Source organism: Alexandromys fortis, unplaced genomic scaffold (genome assembly GCF_014885135.2).
Source record: "Alexandromys fortis isolate MF-2015 unplaced genomic scaffold, M_Fortis_MF-2015_v1.1 scaffold_3, whole genome shotgun sequence".
NCBI classification, from domain to species: Eukaryota; Metazoa; Chordata; class Mammalia; order Rodentia; family Cricetidae; genus Alexandromys; species Alexandromys fortis.
Genome location: NW_026067909.1, coordinates 27,579,727 through 27,596,017, shown reverse-complemented (window position 1 = coordinate 27,596,017; position 16,291 = coordinate 27,579,727). Strand labels below are relative to the sequence as shown.

At 46.1% G+C, this 16,291-nt stretch overlaps 2 protein-coding genes across 2 annotated transcripts in view; one reads left to right on the top strand and one right to left on the bottom strand.

Moving 5' to 3' along the window:
* Positions 1–1,206: 1,206 nt before the first annotated feature.
* On the bottom strand, positions 1,207–1,813 carry LOC126498166 (cyclin-dependent kinases regulatory subunit 1-like). Its single transcript, XM_050136509.1, has one exon. The coding sequence runs from the start codon at positions 1,811–1,813 to the stop codon at positions 1,496–1,498; it is 318 nt and encodes a 105-aa protein (XP_049992466.1). The 3' UTR covers positions 1,207–1,495.
* A 9,059-nt stretch (positions 1,814–10,872) lies between these two features.
* The window catches only part of Fbxo25 (F-box protein 25), a 25,011-nt gene continuing 19,592 nt past the window's right edge, over positions 10,873–16,291 (top strand). Inside the window, exons 1-2 of the mRNA XM_050136508.1 lie at positions 10,873–11,002; positions 15,575–15,715. Coding sequence (XP_049992465.1) covers positions 15,582–15,715 — 134 coding nt within the window. The 5' untranslated portion in view covers positions 10,873–11,002; positions 15,575–15,581. The remainder of the gene's footprint in view (positions 11,003–15,574; positions 15,716–16,291) is intronic.

The following is a 16,291-nucleotide window of genomic DNA, read 5'->3' as shown; positions in this document are numbered from 1 at the left end:
ATGGGGACCATCTTATTCAAACCACCTGTTGCTCTCCGCCTTAAATGAATGACAGCATCTCCCACAGAATCTGGAGTTCGTTGATTAGGCAAGACTAGCTGTCTAGCAAGCCTCAGGGACTCTCCTGTCTCTGTCTCTCCAATGCTCTGTTACAGGTTTGCCCCATGTTTCCCTGGTGATCCAAGCTCAGTTTTCATTCTGGTATGGTAAACATCTGCTGAGCCATCTCCCTAGCCCCTAAGATTCTTCAGTGATACAGAGAAACCACATATTGTTAAGTGAAACCTTTCTTTTAAAGACTTATTATGTATACTGTGTTCTGCCTCTGTGTCCGCATGCAGGCCAGAAGAGGGCACCAGATCTCATAGATGGTTGTGAGCCACCATGTGGTTGCTGGGAATTGAACTCAGGCCCTCTGGAAAAGCAGCCAGTGCTCATAACCCCTGAGTCATCTCTCCAGCCCTGCTAAGTGAAACATTACTAAGTAAAACTGTATCGAATGTTTCCTCAGTGACAGTACGTTAAGTTAAAGGATGTAATTCCCACTGATGAATGTCTCCTCCTTGCCACAGAATGTCCTTCTCTGCTCCCACTTTTGTTTCTGAGGTTCCCCGCTGAGCCCCTTCTCTACTGCCCCCATCTACTCCTCTCACGGTGCTCCTCTTTTACTGCCGAGCCTTTAAATGTAAAAAGCCCTTTGCTTATCAGTCCTTGGGTAAATAAAACACATCTCCAAGGATGCTCCCCCCCCCCAACCTCCACTTCTACTGCTCTCTCGGAATATTTAGCGGTCTTACCAATTCCCAACTCCCACCCCTTGAAGTTCCCTACTTTTCTGTACATGATGAAAACTCAGCTATTTCTTGAATGATTGAATGATCTAAAAGTACCTCTCCAATTCTGAATAAGAAAATCAAACAGCTGAGTTCACCTCTAGGTAGAAAACAGTAGGCTTTTATTTCTCTTCTCTACACTGTCTTGTTCCTCTGTATTTGAACGTATGTCATATGTTTTAATAGGGAGAGATCAGAGACAAGCACACTGTCTCATCTGTTTTTTTTTTAAATTATAACAACTTCCTTTAATAGAGGCTTGTAACATGGAAGAGATTTGTCAGATAAAATGTAGAGTTTCCAAGACACTGAAATATAAGCCGATAAGTCACCATAAATACAGCACCCAATAATAAAAACCACAACAGCAAATTCACATGGTCCCTGTAATAGCCATGATCTGATTTCACACGCTTTCAAGAGACGGCAAATATGGCCCGCTGGATAGAGCGCTCTAGGGCTTTGGAGTCACTCATCTGACAGGGCTGTGGCACTGGTGGCTCAACTCAAGAAGCAGAGCAGGTCCCAGCACTTCAGTGTATTGAACATCCTTTAAATATCAAAGTGAGAAATAAGAAAATGAGATAATCACGCCATCAGAGAGACGGTAGGAAGCAAGGACAGCTGTGTAAAGCTCGCGGCTGAAAGGTGTCTCGCCAGCTTCATTTCTTTGGCTTCTTGGGTAGTGGCCGCCGGAACAGTAAGATGTGAGGTTCTGGTTCCTGGATCATATAATGGACCCATCCCTGACTCTGCTGAACACCAAGATTTCTCCATTCAGATTCAGACATCAAATGGGTTTTAGGGACCAGCTTGGCTATGTCCTTGGGCAACATGACATTGTCGGTACTCAACTCCTCGTCGTCGTATTTGTCCGAATAGTAAATCTGTTTGTGCGACGTGCCTGCTCTGCCCGAGGGCGCCCAGCCCCGCGCTGCTGGCCTGCAGACAACTCTCATCTGTTTTAACTGATTCACCATACCATGTTTATATTAGAGATTTATGATATGTATATGTATACACACATAGGCACAATGTAGGTCAAAAAATGAAAACCAGTTGTATGACTTCCGTGTGTTCTGAGAAACATTTAGGAACTATGATATGATTAGGTATGGTGGTACCAGAAGAGGGCACCAGATCTCATGGATGGTTGTGAGCCACCATGTGGTTGCCCAAAATATCAACACTTGGAAGGCTGAAGCAGGAGGATTGGGATCCGGAATTCAAGACTAGCCTGGGCTTCTTGAGACTTTACCTCAAAAACCAAACCAAACCAGCAGCAAGAGAAGCCCAGAGCTAAAAGCTGCAGGTCTGGTTTGACAGGCACACACTCAGTGAGCATTTCTCCTTTCTGGAACTACCGGTGAACACATTAGCATAGAGTTAAAAGTGTCTTTCAAAATCCATCGGCTTTCCTGCCTGCCGTGTTTGAACAACTCACACAGAGGGCCTGCTAAGCAACTGTGCACAAAGTTGCTTATACTCCTGATGCGCGTAGCTTGTTTAACCACCAATTGTTTGGCTCTCGTTGCTCTGACACATTGTCGTGGCTCATTGGTAGATTAGCGGTTCTGTGGGTGCCAGGGAAAGAGTTCTACTCCTTTGTGTAATCCATGCAAAGCTCTTTAAGAGCAACCAAAGTTTACTATAAACAAAATTAGATCTGACACAGACTTATTTTTTAATTTCAGATAAACAAGTATATTTTAGTTTAAGCAGGTCCTAAATATTTCATGAAACATACAATAACTTACCAGTTACTTCTTTTTTCTTTTCTATTTTATTGATGTTTATTGAGCTCTATATTTTTCTCTGCTCCCCTCCTTGCCTCTCCCCTCCCCTTCAACCCTCTCCCAAGGTCCCCATGCTCCCAATTTACTCAGGAGATCTTGTCTTTTTCTACTTCCTGCTGGGGTTGCAGGTGCACACCACCGTTCTGATTTTATTCAGTCTTTGAAATCAAGGCCACCGTCCTGTGTGTCCGTCAATCAGTCTGCCCTGAAGCTGCGACCCCAAGCCCCGCTGCGTTTGAATTTCTGTGCACTAGTTTCTATCTGAGTCCTCCCAATCCACCTTCCCCAGATTTCAGATTCTGAGGATAAAAACAGAAATGGGCTGGAGAGAGGACTCAGTCGCTGAGAGCACTGGCTGCTCTTCCAGAGGATGACAGCTCGATCCCCAGCACCCACAAGGTGGCTCACAACTGTCTGTAACTCCAGTTCCTGGGGATTCTGGCTTCTGAAGACACCATATATGTGTGGTAGCCAGACCATAAATAAATCTTAAAACAAAGACAAAAACCAAACAGAAACAGTAACCGAGGGCCCGTTTGCCTCCTTCAGCAGAGACCAGACAAAACAGGCCCCGTGAAGGTGCCGGGACCACAGCACTTTACCCAGCCTGGCAAGGATGGTCCTGGGACAGGAGACGTTGAGCCACCGGTCCCCCAGGAGATCCTTGCTCCCCCTCTGCAAGGTCACCATTCCTAAAGCAGCTCTAAGGGATCAGAGGTAGCCACTTGTTTTATTTGACTTTAAGAGCAGAGTCTGGCTGCATAGCCCATGTTCACTTAGAAATCTGGACCTTCCTGTCTGTCTCTTTTCCAAGTGCAGGGATTCCAAGTGTGAGCCACCACACTCTGCTGAAGCAGACATCCACACTGAATTACAATGAGGTTTAAAAATAAACGCTGCCGTACTGTAGAAACTCCGGGTCCATCTGCCTGGCAAGCAAGGCCTAGGTCGCTTACTTGCTCCTTTCTGAACAATGTAATTTTCCTGAAAAAGACAAAAAGACGAAAGACGGGCAGTTTTCCTGAAAACTAGAAAGGATGAAATGTTTTCTTCTATGAGGCCAGAAAGCCTTTCGCATCTCATGTATAAACAAACACCCAGACCTCGGCCTCTGTAGCAGACAGTTTAATAAGGACCCCGCTGCAAACTAGTGTAAGGAGTGGGTCCCCTGCCTCACCCAATGTTTAGTGACCTTAGCCACCCCTGAAGTCTGCTCTTCACTTCTCTTCCTCTTTTCTTCTTGGTCATATTTAGAATCTTTTTCCTCCTTTGGTTTGGTTTTTGGACACAGGGTTTCTCTGTGTAGCCCTGGCTGTCCTCACACTCAGAGATCCTCTTGCCTCCCAAACTGGGATTAAAAGCATGCACCACCATTTCCGGGCTTGTGTTTAGAATCTTTGTTTTTTCTACAAAGCTTTATTTATTATGTATACAATATTCTGCCTGCGTGTATGCCTGATAGTTGTGAGCCACTATGTGATTGCTGGGAATTGAACTCAGGACCTCTGGAAGAGCAGCCAGTGCTCTTAAACTCAGAGACATCCCTCTAGCTCATGTTTAGAATCTTAATCCAATTATATTTCAGGGTATTTTGGAGACCAATAATTCCATTTCTAAGAATATATTGTTTTTGCTTTTTTGAGACATGGTTTCTCAGTAGCTTTGGAGTCTTTCTTGGAAGTAGCTCTTGTAGACCAGGCTGACCTCCAACTCAGAGATCAGCCTGCCTCTGCCTTAGAGTGCCGGGATCTGAGATTATATTCTAAGGGGCCAATTTCCAACATGAACAAATAGTATTCCACTTAGTGTGCACAAAGAAGTCATGACACATTCTCAGCATGGTATAGCACACGGCTGCGGTTGTTTGAGACAGTGTCTCACAGTATCAGCCAAGCTTTCGCAAACTCCCGGATTCCAACGATCCTTCTGCTGTCTGCCAAGCAGCGGCACCTGGGACTGGAGGTGTGTGTCACTATGTGACACCTTGTGACTATGTTCAATGAGTGATTGTTGGTTTATTTTTGTTATAGCAGCCCACTCTGTAGCTCAGGCTGGCTCGAAACCCACTATCTTGCTCAGGCTGGCCTTGAACTCAGAAAAAAATCCTTCTGCCTAAACCTCCCTAATGCTGGAGTCACAAGTGCGAGCCAACATGGCAACTGTAAGCACTCATCAGAATTGTTCCTGAATGGGGAGAAGGACGTCCACACGCTCATTCTCAAATGCAGTGTTCACAGTTGTGATTATGGTGTGATCTCAACCATGTAAGACACATCTCAAGATGGCTAAACTGCTCTTTTCTCCTCGATGGGATTAAAGTGATGGCCAACAATGAATTCTTAGTTACCCCCTCTGACAACAATGAAAATGAATGGCTGCCACTGTTTATTAAAAGAAAAATCAAGCCAGGAAGTGGTGGCGGCTCACACCTTTAATCCCAGCACTTGAGAGGCAGAGGCAGGTGGATCTCAATGAGTTTGAGGTCAGCCTGGTCTACAGAGTAAGTTCCAGGACAGCCAGGAGTGTTTCGAAGAGAAACCCTGTCTCAAAAAAAAAAAAAAAGAAAGAAAAGAAAAATCAAGGAAACACATTATAAAAAAAGTCTGAGGGCACTTCCTTAGATACTATTTGTGATACATATAGTCTGGTCTTAAAGGGCTGAGTGCTGGCAGAAAAACTAAAAATGACTTCAAACGTGAGTACCTCTCCAACCCACTTCTGGCCTTGATCACAAGTGTTCATCCACCAGAGTTACCGCTAATGTAGCCTTCTATATCTTAAAAAAAGAGGCAAAATTTATTAAGAAACTCACAAATACCAAAACCCTCTCCTCCACTTGGTAGGGCCTTGGGGATGCCTGCTGATGATATACTCAGCTCCTGTCCTACGAGGCGCTGAACCTGGAGCCGATATTTTACACATTGCTTTCACATCTTCTTGGGCCTTTTGCACCTTTACTCCACTCTGCCTAAGAAATCTCGAGGGCAGACAAACCTGCTCAAAATATAAAATGTCGGAAAATAACCACCCAGCATCATGCTCTGAAGATGTGTTGCTATAAAGGCAACTTCCTTCTGAGATAATCAGTATATGAATAGGGCTTCACTTCTAGTCTGTGCTAATGAGGAGAGAATTCTTATTGCCCTGCAGGAACGGCACGTCAGATACTATTCTTAGATCCATTCTGGTTACAGTTCTCCTTTTTTGTTTGTTTGGTTTTGGTTTTTGTTTGTTTTATGAGACAGAGTTTCTCTGTGTAGTTCTGGTTATCTGGGAGCTCACTATGTAAACCAGGCTGGCCTTGAGCTCAGAGGTTCACTTGCCTCTGCTGGGGTTAAAGGTGAGCGCCACCACTGCCCAGCTAGTTCCAGCTCTTTTTAGAAAGCCCTGGGATCACTCAGACTCACAGTCACCCATGTGTCTCTGCTGTCTGGAACCCACAACACGAGTAACACGAATAGCCGAGGCTAAGCATCACGTGTGTGTCAGAGGCGGTCATAGATGAGCAGTAAATGTTTCCCCACCTTACCTCTGGAATACTTCCCTCCCTCCAGTACAAAGCCCTGTAATAACCCCCTGTTTAGAACAGTGGTTCTCAACCTGTGGGTCATAGCCCCTAGGAAACTTCTATCTCCAAAAAATATTTATATTAAGATTCATAACAGTAGGAAGTTACAGTTATGAAGTAGCATCGAAAAATACTTTTATGGTTGGGGGTCATCACAACATGAGGAACTGCATGAAAGGGTCGCAGAGTTAGAAGGTTGAGAATCAGTGGTTTAGAAGTGTTCTTCAAGTTAAAGTTTGGTTTGTTTGTTTGTTTGTTTGCTTGTTTGTTTTTGTTTTTTCAAGACAGGGTTTCCCTGTAGCTTTGGAGCCTGTCCTGGAACTCATTCTTGTAGACCAGGCTGGCCTTGAACTCACAGAGATCCACTGGCCTCTGCCTCCCAAGTGGGGGATTAAAGGCATGCACCACCACTGCCTGGCAATGTTTGGGTTTATGATCATTTATGGCCACACGACTATGAGAGGTAGGCACCTTAGATGAAAAGCCACGGGAAAGTGGTAATGTTTCATTCCTTAAACTTCCCAGCCAGGAATAAGTCAACAGGAGGAAGCAAACCCATACCCAGGAACTCAGCAGGTCAGGCTTTGTCCACATACGGGCACTCCCGGGTCCATTTCCTCATCACACCTGATGTGCTCTCTCCGGTCCTGAACTTTGGCATTTCCATTAAGTTCCTTCCCAGTAAAGGAGGCGTAGGGCTGCTCCCAGCGCTCAGGTGGAACTGGGGCATTCAGATGCCAGTCCTGATACCAAGGAGTTCTCATCTGGAGTCCCGCTGGAGAAAATTCAACTCTCTTTCTCCTCACGTGTGTCTTTTAATATCGTGGTGATACTTCGAGAAAATCCTCACATCTGTGTGGAGCCGTCATAGCGTACGTCTGCCCACTTCAAGGTGGCCATTAGCAGAGCCTAAGATGTCCTCGCTGCTGTGCAATGGTCAGGGAACAGAGTTTATGGTGACATCAGTGCCCTGCTCAGACCCAGTCATTACATTTTCTCTCCTTAAACATGAGTAAGTATGGCTTAACTTCTCAAAATCATGCGGGAATAAAACCCAAGAAACTGAAAAGATCTTGTAGCTAAATCTTGGCACATGTTTCTTCTTCCTCTTGGCTAGAGGGAACTGCCACCCCAGTCAGAAGCTAATCAGATATGCAAATGTCTTTAGGTGCATTAAACACAAAATTAGGCAGTCACCAACAGCAGCTGTTACTTCATGCTCCTGCTGTGAGTGTGCCGTGTCAGAAACATAGACAAGCATCCCGTCTTTCAACAAGGTTAGAATTCATTGGGGAACAAGACATTCACAAGGTGCCGCAGTTTCAGTGGCGTCAGTTTGCTACTTCAGCCTGCTTTCCTTAGTAATCTGACTAAGCACTATCGCATGTTCCACTCTTAATGTTAACTCTCATATCGCATATCACACAGCAAATGCATCTGTACATATGTGTGCGGTGGGGTGGGGGTGGCTTATACAATGTATGCCATAGGTTAAGAAGGTTCCTGTAAAGTTTCAACTGGTCTCAGGAGTGGACTGAACAGCCTGTCTGGATAATAAAATAAAACACGCCGGCAGCGGCGAAGCTGCTGCTGTGGAGTCTCCAGGATACTCCGGAAGCAGAGCCGTAAAGTTTAATTTAGCTGCTGGATCAAAGGGAAGGACCCGGACCAAATGAATGTACAGACAGAAGGATGGATGGGTGCATGGAGGGATGGATGGATGATGAACAGATAGATGGATGGGTGGATGGGTGGACAGACGATGAATAAACTGATGGACAAATCAACAGATCAGTGATTGAACAGAAGGATGGATGGATGGACAGACAATGAGCAGACAGATAGATCAATGGATCAGTGGGTAGATGGATGGATGGATGGATAGATGGATGGAGGTTCTGATAGGAAAATAGAAACACAGACAGATAGTGGTTGAATAGGCCACATCAGTAGCATAGTCCAAGAACAGCTGACTGAGTGAAAAAAATTCCAGAATGTTCTAACAGGGAAGTCACAAAGCCACCACTTCGTATTTGTCCTTCTCTAGCCTGACACACTGGACCCTCAGTAGTGATGTCTTCAGTGCTGGACTGTATTGCCTATATGCACTGGATTTTACACTTGGGGCAAAAATAAAAAGACAAAATTGTTGACTTCTGGCTTTTTTTTTAAATTTCCCTTGTGCACAAGAGGTGGATCAAAGTACTTAGACAGTGGACTGTGAACGAGAGGTGGAGGGTTGGTTACCAGGCTAGAAACGCCTTCCTCCAGGCTGTTCGCTATGCACACTGAACTTGGGTCCTATATGCACTAAAGGAAGTTCTGGCCTCATTTAAAAAAAAAAAAACAGCAATAGCTTTAGCCACAAAGCCCAACCAGGGTGCTAAGACATTCCATGTGACAGGAGCAGGCTCCAGCACTCTGGGATGGGTGGACACAGGGAAGAGCCCGGCTGGCGTATGCAGGGAAGTCCGGACTCCAGCCCTTAGCAGGCAGCTGTCCCTGTACTATGTACCCACTAACGCCAGGAGCTTTTCTGCTACAGGCTTGCGCTCGGTGTCAGCGGTCCCTTTCAGTCCAAAGGATCATCTGCTCCTTATTTTATTGCTTGTCACTCAAGGTAACACAGGAACAGGGTAAGTACATCACCATGGGAACAATCATAAATGCAAGGGAACGCTGATACCATATTTGATGTGACCTTGAAATCCAGACTTGCTTCTGTTGTTCCTGGCATTTCAGGAACAGGTGTGTTGTTTAGATGGGGTTTCAAGTTGGCATCATTAGCTAGACATCTCCCAAGAATCCCAGCATGAGGCAGGTAGAATGTGACACCCCCTCCCGTCCCTTGGTAAGGTGTCATGGTCACATTGGTGGTTTATTTCTTGCCACAGCATTAATGCAATGTGGCAAGATGTAACCTTTGCATGCTGAGTAAAGACTCCATTAAATACGCTATGCTCTGAGTCCCAGAGAGGAAACAAAACAAAGCTAATCTGAGTCCAGATGGTACAACCCCCAAGGGCAAGGATGTGCACCAGCCTGTGTGCCAGAAAAAGGCCAAGAAAGGTCGATTCAGTCACCCTCAGGGTATTGACCTTAGCTTACCACCACACCACATCCTGGAGGCATGAACACCAAGACAGCTGAACCCAGCAACAGCCACCCACTCTGTCAGTCACCACCCTGAACCATTATTGTGGGGAGGGATAGCAACCATCAGATTAAGTTTGCCCAGCTTCTTGACAACTGTCATATTGGGATTTCTTTGGAGAAAATAAAGACACATGGTATCCCCCCCCCCCAATCTCTGTTGAGTACGTATCTTCCTGCTGCTCCCTCTCACCTCATGCCTTCAGCCTGGCAACTTCCTATTTTCCTATCTCTATAAGCGGTTTCCCTTCTTTCACAGGTTGAACTGCAGAGGCACCAAACCTGCTCATCTCCCCAAAGACAGCCAAGTGTAGATAGAGACTGTAGCAACACTTACCCAGTGTGTGGTGATTTCCCAGAACTGCCTCTAGCTTCTGCCCTCACTCTTGGCTTCTGAGGCTATCACTGTTGCTCTAGTTCTTCCTCTGTGGACTCCTGCTGTGACCTCATGGATTCCGTGTCCTGCTGCAGGATCCTGCTACTTTGTGGTGCTCTGATGTTACTCTTTTCTACTGCTGTATAATACTGAAGTATATGACTGTGTGCTATTCACTATGAAAGGCCATGTGCTATTGATTGAAAGCTGAGTCTGGGACCCATGTCTCAGACCCAAGCATGTCTATGTCAAGTGGTCTCCAAAACCCTAAACTGGTTCAGGTGCCTAAATTAGGCGTTGCGGATGGAATAACGCCGACTTCCACCTGTAACTGGTCTATTATATTTAAATGTGTAATGAAAAACCACTACTAGAATAAACACATTAGAAATGATTTACATAAGTATTTCCCCAATATGAGTACCCACATCATTCAAAAGACTAAAACTGAACGTGATGTTTGCTTACTACACACCAGGCACTTGTACATACTTTGCGCTTATTTAGTCGGGTAAGAACCATTCCTAGTTCTCTTTGCGCTCAAGGGTGCACACAGGTGGCTGAGACCTTTCCCAGCAACCCTCCTGGGCAGCAGTCCTGGTTTAGAAGCTCTAGCTTCCCGCCCCTCTAATCCTCCGTGGTCCACTTGCCCTCTTCTTCCTACAGACCCCACAGCACCTGTTTGGAAAACATTGTGCCCGTTGGCACTGTTTTTCTAGGGCATTTCAGCTTTCTAGGAATTGAAAGCTATTCTAGGTGGTAGGTCAGCCAGACCTTCTTTGAGCCCCAGGGCTACATGCAAGAAGACACTGGCATGTAGGCAATGGAGGGGAGCCCAAGCTAGGCCTCCGCTAGGCAGGCTGGAAAATGAAGTAGAGAGGTGAGGGGTCTGAGTGTATATAGGGCGGTGTCCCTGCTAGCATCAGGCCGGCGGTCTGCGGATCCGGAGCGGGCGTCCACAGACCGTGACTAACCAACCGGTTTCCGCCAGACGACTCGGGCTACGCCAGCAGGGCGAGTCAAAAAGTCCCACCACGGGCCCACACGCGACAAGGATAGGTGGGTGGGGCTTGCGTCCACTGCGCACGCGCACAGGAGGTCTCCGAGCTCGGGTAGCAACACGATCACGTGGCTCGACCCCGGCCAATCAACGGCACCTCGAGGCGGGGCGTCCAGCGGTGTACCTCGGCGGGAGGCGGACGGACGACTTCCGGCAATAATTGGACGCTGCAGCTTGGTAAGGTTGGTGGCTGCCTCGTCGGAAAGGGACCAGCAGGTGAGAAGGGACTCGGGATGGGCTGGGGAGGGGCTGTCAGGCGGGGCGCTCCCGGCCCGCGCGTCGCTGGCCGCTGTGCAGCCCGCTGGCCTGTGCAGGCTGTGCGCTCGCCCACCTCCCGGGGTCCAGGCGCCCGCCCCCCACCCCCGCCGGCCTGTCATCTGCCGGTCCGTGCCTCCTCCCGAGCACACCTGGCCGGGCAGCATCCTTCAGGCCTGCGCGTGCTTTCGCTGCCAGACACAAGAGATTGGTGTCTTTATCCTCAGCTCATTTCTGCCTCTCTTCCAGTGGATTTCCATCTCCATCCTTGGGCCTGTTCAAACTCCCCTGACCGCACATCTGGAGAGCTGTCCCTGTGAAGGGTCCTTCTGCCCTGCATGCAGCGCCAAGGCTTAATTTCCCACCGTTCTCCTTCCATTTTCCTTTGCTCCGGGGCGTGCTGTCCCTACTGCATCTGTGATGATCTCCCCGGACTCCTTGGGGGGGTAAACCCGACTTCTGACATTCAGCCTGAAATATGCAGTGTGTTTGTTCACCATCTTTCACAATCAAATTTACCCACATTTACAAACTTCACATTTGATCCCAGCTCTTTTAATTTAAATTTCTTAAAAATTTTATAAGAAAACTTGACCAGCGGCAAAACTAAGTGCTTATTAGCTTGACGACTATTCATTCTATTTTTAAAAGGGTTTCAGTATTGTTAATTCCCCGTGTGGCATGTGCACCAATGCCCAAGAAGAACAGAGGCCTCGGACCTGTTGGACTGGAGTTACAAACAATTGTGAGCCGCCTGATTTGAGTGCTAGGAGCCAAACTTGGGGTCCTCTGTAAGAGCAGTTATCGGGTGCTCCTAGCTGCTGATCCATCTCTCCAGCCCCAGACCATCCATTCATTCTTGCTCAAGAACAAAGGAGATTATCTTTCTCAGATTCTGAAATGAAACTTTAAAGTGACGCTTTTCTCGCCTTTCTGTTTTTGTTATGACTTGTTTTGTTGTAGTGTCCTTGCCACGCACTCAACGCTCTTGTTGCTTTGAAAAAAAAACGTAACTGATGTATGGTCTAATTATTTTTTCTTGTAATTTGCAAATAGAGCATCACACATGTAAAGTAAAAAAAAAACAAAAAAGACAAACAACAACAAACACCCAAACCTATAATTTCCTGGAATCTGTCTTAATAGGCTGTTAGGATTCCTGTAAATATAGTGGCTAAGAGCATGGACTTTGGAATCAGAGTCCATAATTTTGAGTTCTGCCCTGCTGAATTCTTTGCTTCTGTACTCTCATGTATAAAATAGTTTTGTTTGTGATATGGTGGGTGAACACGGGGCCTCGGGTGTGCTAGGCAAGTCCTTGACCACTGAGCCTTGAAATGGAGAATTAAGTTTGTAAAATGAGGATATTCCCCTCTTTACAGGTTAGTGTGCGGACCAAACTGGGTGTCATTCGCGTGACTTGTTCAGTTAGTGCCGAGCCCATTCTGAGTTCTGGTTTTTGTCGTTGGTGTTTCGTTTATTAGGAACACCCGTACTTGTTGAAGAAGAAGAAGAAGAAGAAGAAGAAGGCATGTTTTTTGCTTAGTTGAGGCTCTTTGGTCTTAGGAGATTCTGCTAGGAGATGCATTTGAAGAATTCATCCTGTTCTCCTGCAGTACCCCACCTTCGTGTTTTGCCACGTGAAACAGAAACCCAGAAAAGACAAAGATGTGCAGCCCAAGTGCTTTCTGGCGTTAGTTAGCAATTACTGCGCTTAAAGTCTAGTGCACTTGGGGACTGGATGGTGGATGGCCCAGCGGTCAAGAGCTCTTGCTGCTCTAGCAGAGGACCCTGTTAGGTTCCTAGCACCCACAAGGCTGCTCCCAACTGTATGTACTGTATGTAACTCCAGTTACAAGAGAAAATGACACCTCTGTCTGACCTTTACTGGGGACTGCAGAACATGGTGCGCTTACTTCCGTGCGTACAGGGAAGACACACATATACACGTAAAATGAAAGTAAATATATCAAAAAATACATGCAGGTTATACAAGCTGTGTCACGGCTGAGTAGACTCTGAGACGTTACTCATACACATATGTTAATTTTTCAGAACTGACTTATGGTTTTTTCTTTATGTGCTGGCTAATCTTGGTGTTGGCTTGGCACACTTAAGAGGGAGCCTCGGCTGAGGATTAACGCCCTGAGGTTGGCTGTTTTCTCGGTTGCCTTGCTGTAGGATGGCCCAGTGTACTGTGGGGTTGTACAACCCTCTGCAGGCGGGACTAGGCTGTCTGAAAAACAGGTGGCCTAGCAAGGTACACGTTGCAAAGCCATAAGTAGGATTCTTCTGTGATTTCTGCTGAGTTCCTCCCCTGCCGCCCCTGGATGAAACAAACCCTTTCCTACCTACATGTTTTACCAGAAAACAGAAAAGAAACTAGACTTCCTTTAGCATTTGCAAAGTCTCAAAATAAAGGTAATTTTAATTTTAAATATATTAATGAAATTCTAGCAATTCATGTCTTTTAACCAAGTAGATAAATTCCTGTAAAAAGTGGGTTGTCACCTGATCTACAGAGTGAGTTTCAGGACAGCCAAGTCTACACAAAACAAAACAAAAATGGGTTGTCATTGTTTAAAATCTTCTAGTAACATTATTTTCTGGTACTCAAAACCAGATGCTTCACATTGAATTTAATGATATATGACCTTTTAAACTGCAGCTTGTCTTCTGTTTTATGCAAAGGGTTTTGCTTTGGAGCCCAGGTTGGTCTTGAATTCTTACCTCAGATACTCGAGTTCTAGGATTACAGGCTGACAGGTGGACAGGTATATGCTGCTATGCCTAGCCCCAGTGACTTTTGTTTTGAAGTGGTGCTTGGGACTGAACCCAGGGCCTCATGAGCGCTAGGCAGGTGCTGTACTACTGACCTAGTGGCCCATTGTTGCTTTTTATCGATAAATCGCTTCTAGAACCTGTGCCTTAGTTTATGAGCTATGTAGATTCTGGAACAGTGAACTAAGACAGAGAGATCCCAAGATCGCCCTGTCAAGTCTGAAATAAATCTTGAAACAAACATTTTCCTCTAGGTTGTAAAATCTGGGACGTAAGGGTTTTATTTTCGTATTTCTCTAGTTTACTTGCTACCGAGCCTCAGCTTGAAAGGGTTATTTATATTATACCAAACTATTTTCTCACCAAATAGTTCGGTCAGTGAGTCACAATACGCATAGGGTTGACAATAACCAAAACGTAATGAGAAATGCCACAATGGCTCTTCTTATAAACGCTATTAAATTTTTTTAAGCTAAAAGATAAATAAATATACCTAGCAGGGAGTGGCTTCCTAGGTTAGTGTAGGGTTTCCATCTTATGAAGACATTTGTTAGCTGAGGACACGGGTCTATGTAAGACATGGATGAGGAACTGTAAGCTCAGGAGTTACTTTTCTTTTTTGTTCTCCCTTTTAATTTTACGCTACAGACCCTAGAAAGTTATCTTTCTAGACTGGGCAATGGGACTATAACAGAATAAGACATTGTGATTATCTTGGAGGAAAATTAATGTTGAGTACTTAAGTAATTTCAGATACTGGATGGTGGCAGAGACTGGTTCATGGGGTGGAGAGGTCGGAAGGGAGCTGTTCTCATGGAGCCTTTGTAGGAGTTGGCAACTTGACTTTGTAAACACGAATATCTGTTCTTAGCATTCTCTGTGTGTGAGACTCACCTTTGGACCCAGCATCCCTTCCCTTGCCCCTCCCAACACTGCTGTGCTGCTGAATACCTCCTTAGCGCTTGCTCCCTGTTAAGAGTACTCGCTGCTCTTGCCAAAGACCCAGGTTTGGTTGCTGGCACCACCTGCATGGCAGCATTTTGCCTTCTGGCTTCTGTGCGGCTGAGGCTGCGCCTCCAGTCCTCTGAAAGTCCACTGCCTGTACACCCTGTGATGCCAAAGTCTGATCAAATCGTTTGCCTCCTGGTTTCTTGGCTCCTGGTTGTTCTTAGGATGAAGCCCAACCCTTTTCTTCATCCGGTCATCATCCTCCCCGCCTTTCCCAACCGTATTCCATTTTCATTTCCCATGCTCTCACCCACAGTGGTCTCTCTGGAGTCAGGTGGGCTGTGGCTCAGTTACATCGCCTCCTACTTCTGGAACAGGGGTGGGAGGTGGGAGAAAGCTGTTTGGAGGGGTATTCCTCAGCGTGCTTGCTTCTTCTGATTCAAACGCAGGTGTCGTCTGGGGTAAACCTTTCACCACACATTATCGTGCAGTAAGACCCACCTGTGCTTAACCTGGTTATCACTTTAGTACATCCAGAGCACAGTAAGACAGACCTATGCTTAACCTAGTTACTGCTTTATGTTTGTTTTCTTTTCTTTTTTTTTTTTTTGTGACAGGGTCTCTTTGTGTAGCCCTGGTGTTCCTGGAACTCACCTTGTAGACCAGGCTGGCCTCAAACTCAGAGATCTGCCTGCCTCTGGCTCCCGAGTGCATCACCACCATCCAGCCAGAAGAAATTTGTGTTCATTACGTATATATATACTTTTAATGTAATTTTAATGTAAACTTTTTTTTTTTAAACAGGAGAACTATGCCATTTCTGGGTCAGGACTGGAGATCCCCTGGATGGAGCTGGATTAAAACTGAGGATGGGTGGAAAAGATGTGATTCCTGTAGCCAAGAACTCCGAAACGAGAGTAACCAGTACACCCTCAACCACAGCATGTACGTCTCAGTGAGGTTGTCAGGGTCACTGCAGAGCTCTGTCGCTTGCAGTTGTGCTCACGATTTTGGCTAGGCCTGCTGTCCAGACTGCTCTTGTGATGTTTAACTGTGGCGAGCAGACTTCTGTCTCCATCAGCAGTCGTGATTACAGGGACAAGGGACATTCAGCCATACCGGGCTTTCACGTGGGTGCTGAGGCTTTGAACTCAGGCCTCCCTGCTTGCATAGCAAGTGCTCTTAGCCACTGAAGCATCTCTCTAGCACCAGGCTTGCATCTGAAACATACCTGCATGCCTTGTCCCCAGTAAATATTAACTCCATCGCTGTCCTTAAACTCTTAATACCACTCGTGATCTCTGTTTGCCCTTTTGTGACAAGATTTATCTCTTTTATAATAATGTCCTCAGATGTGTGTGCATTCAGCATGTACTGGTAAAACCCCTTAGTTTTTTTTTTTTTTTTTGGTTTTTCGAGACAGGGTTTCTCTGTGGCTTTGGAGCCTGTCCTGGAACTAGCTCTGTAGACCAGGCTGGTCTCAAACTCACAGAGATCCGCCTGCCTCTGCCTCCCGAGTGC

What these genes read in the sequence shown, in the direction of transcription:
- LOC126498166 (XM_050136509.1), bottom strand. Translation starts at nt 1,813, where the DNA reads ATGGTGAATCAGTTAAAACAGATGAGAGTTGTCTGCAGGCCAGCAGCG.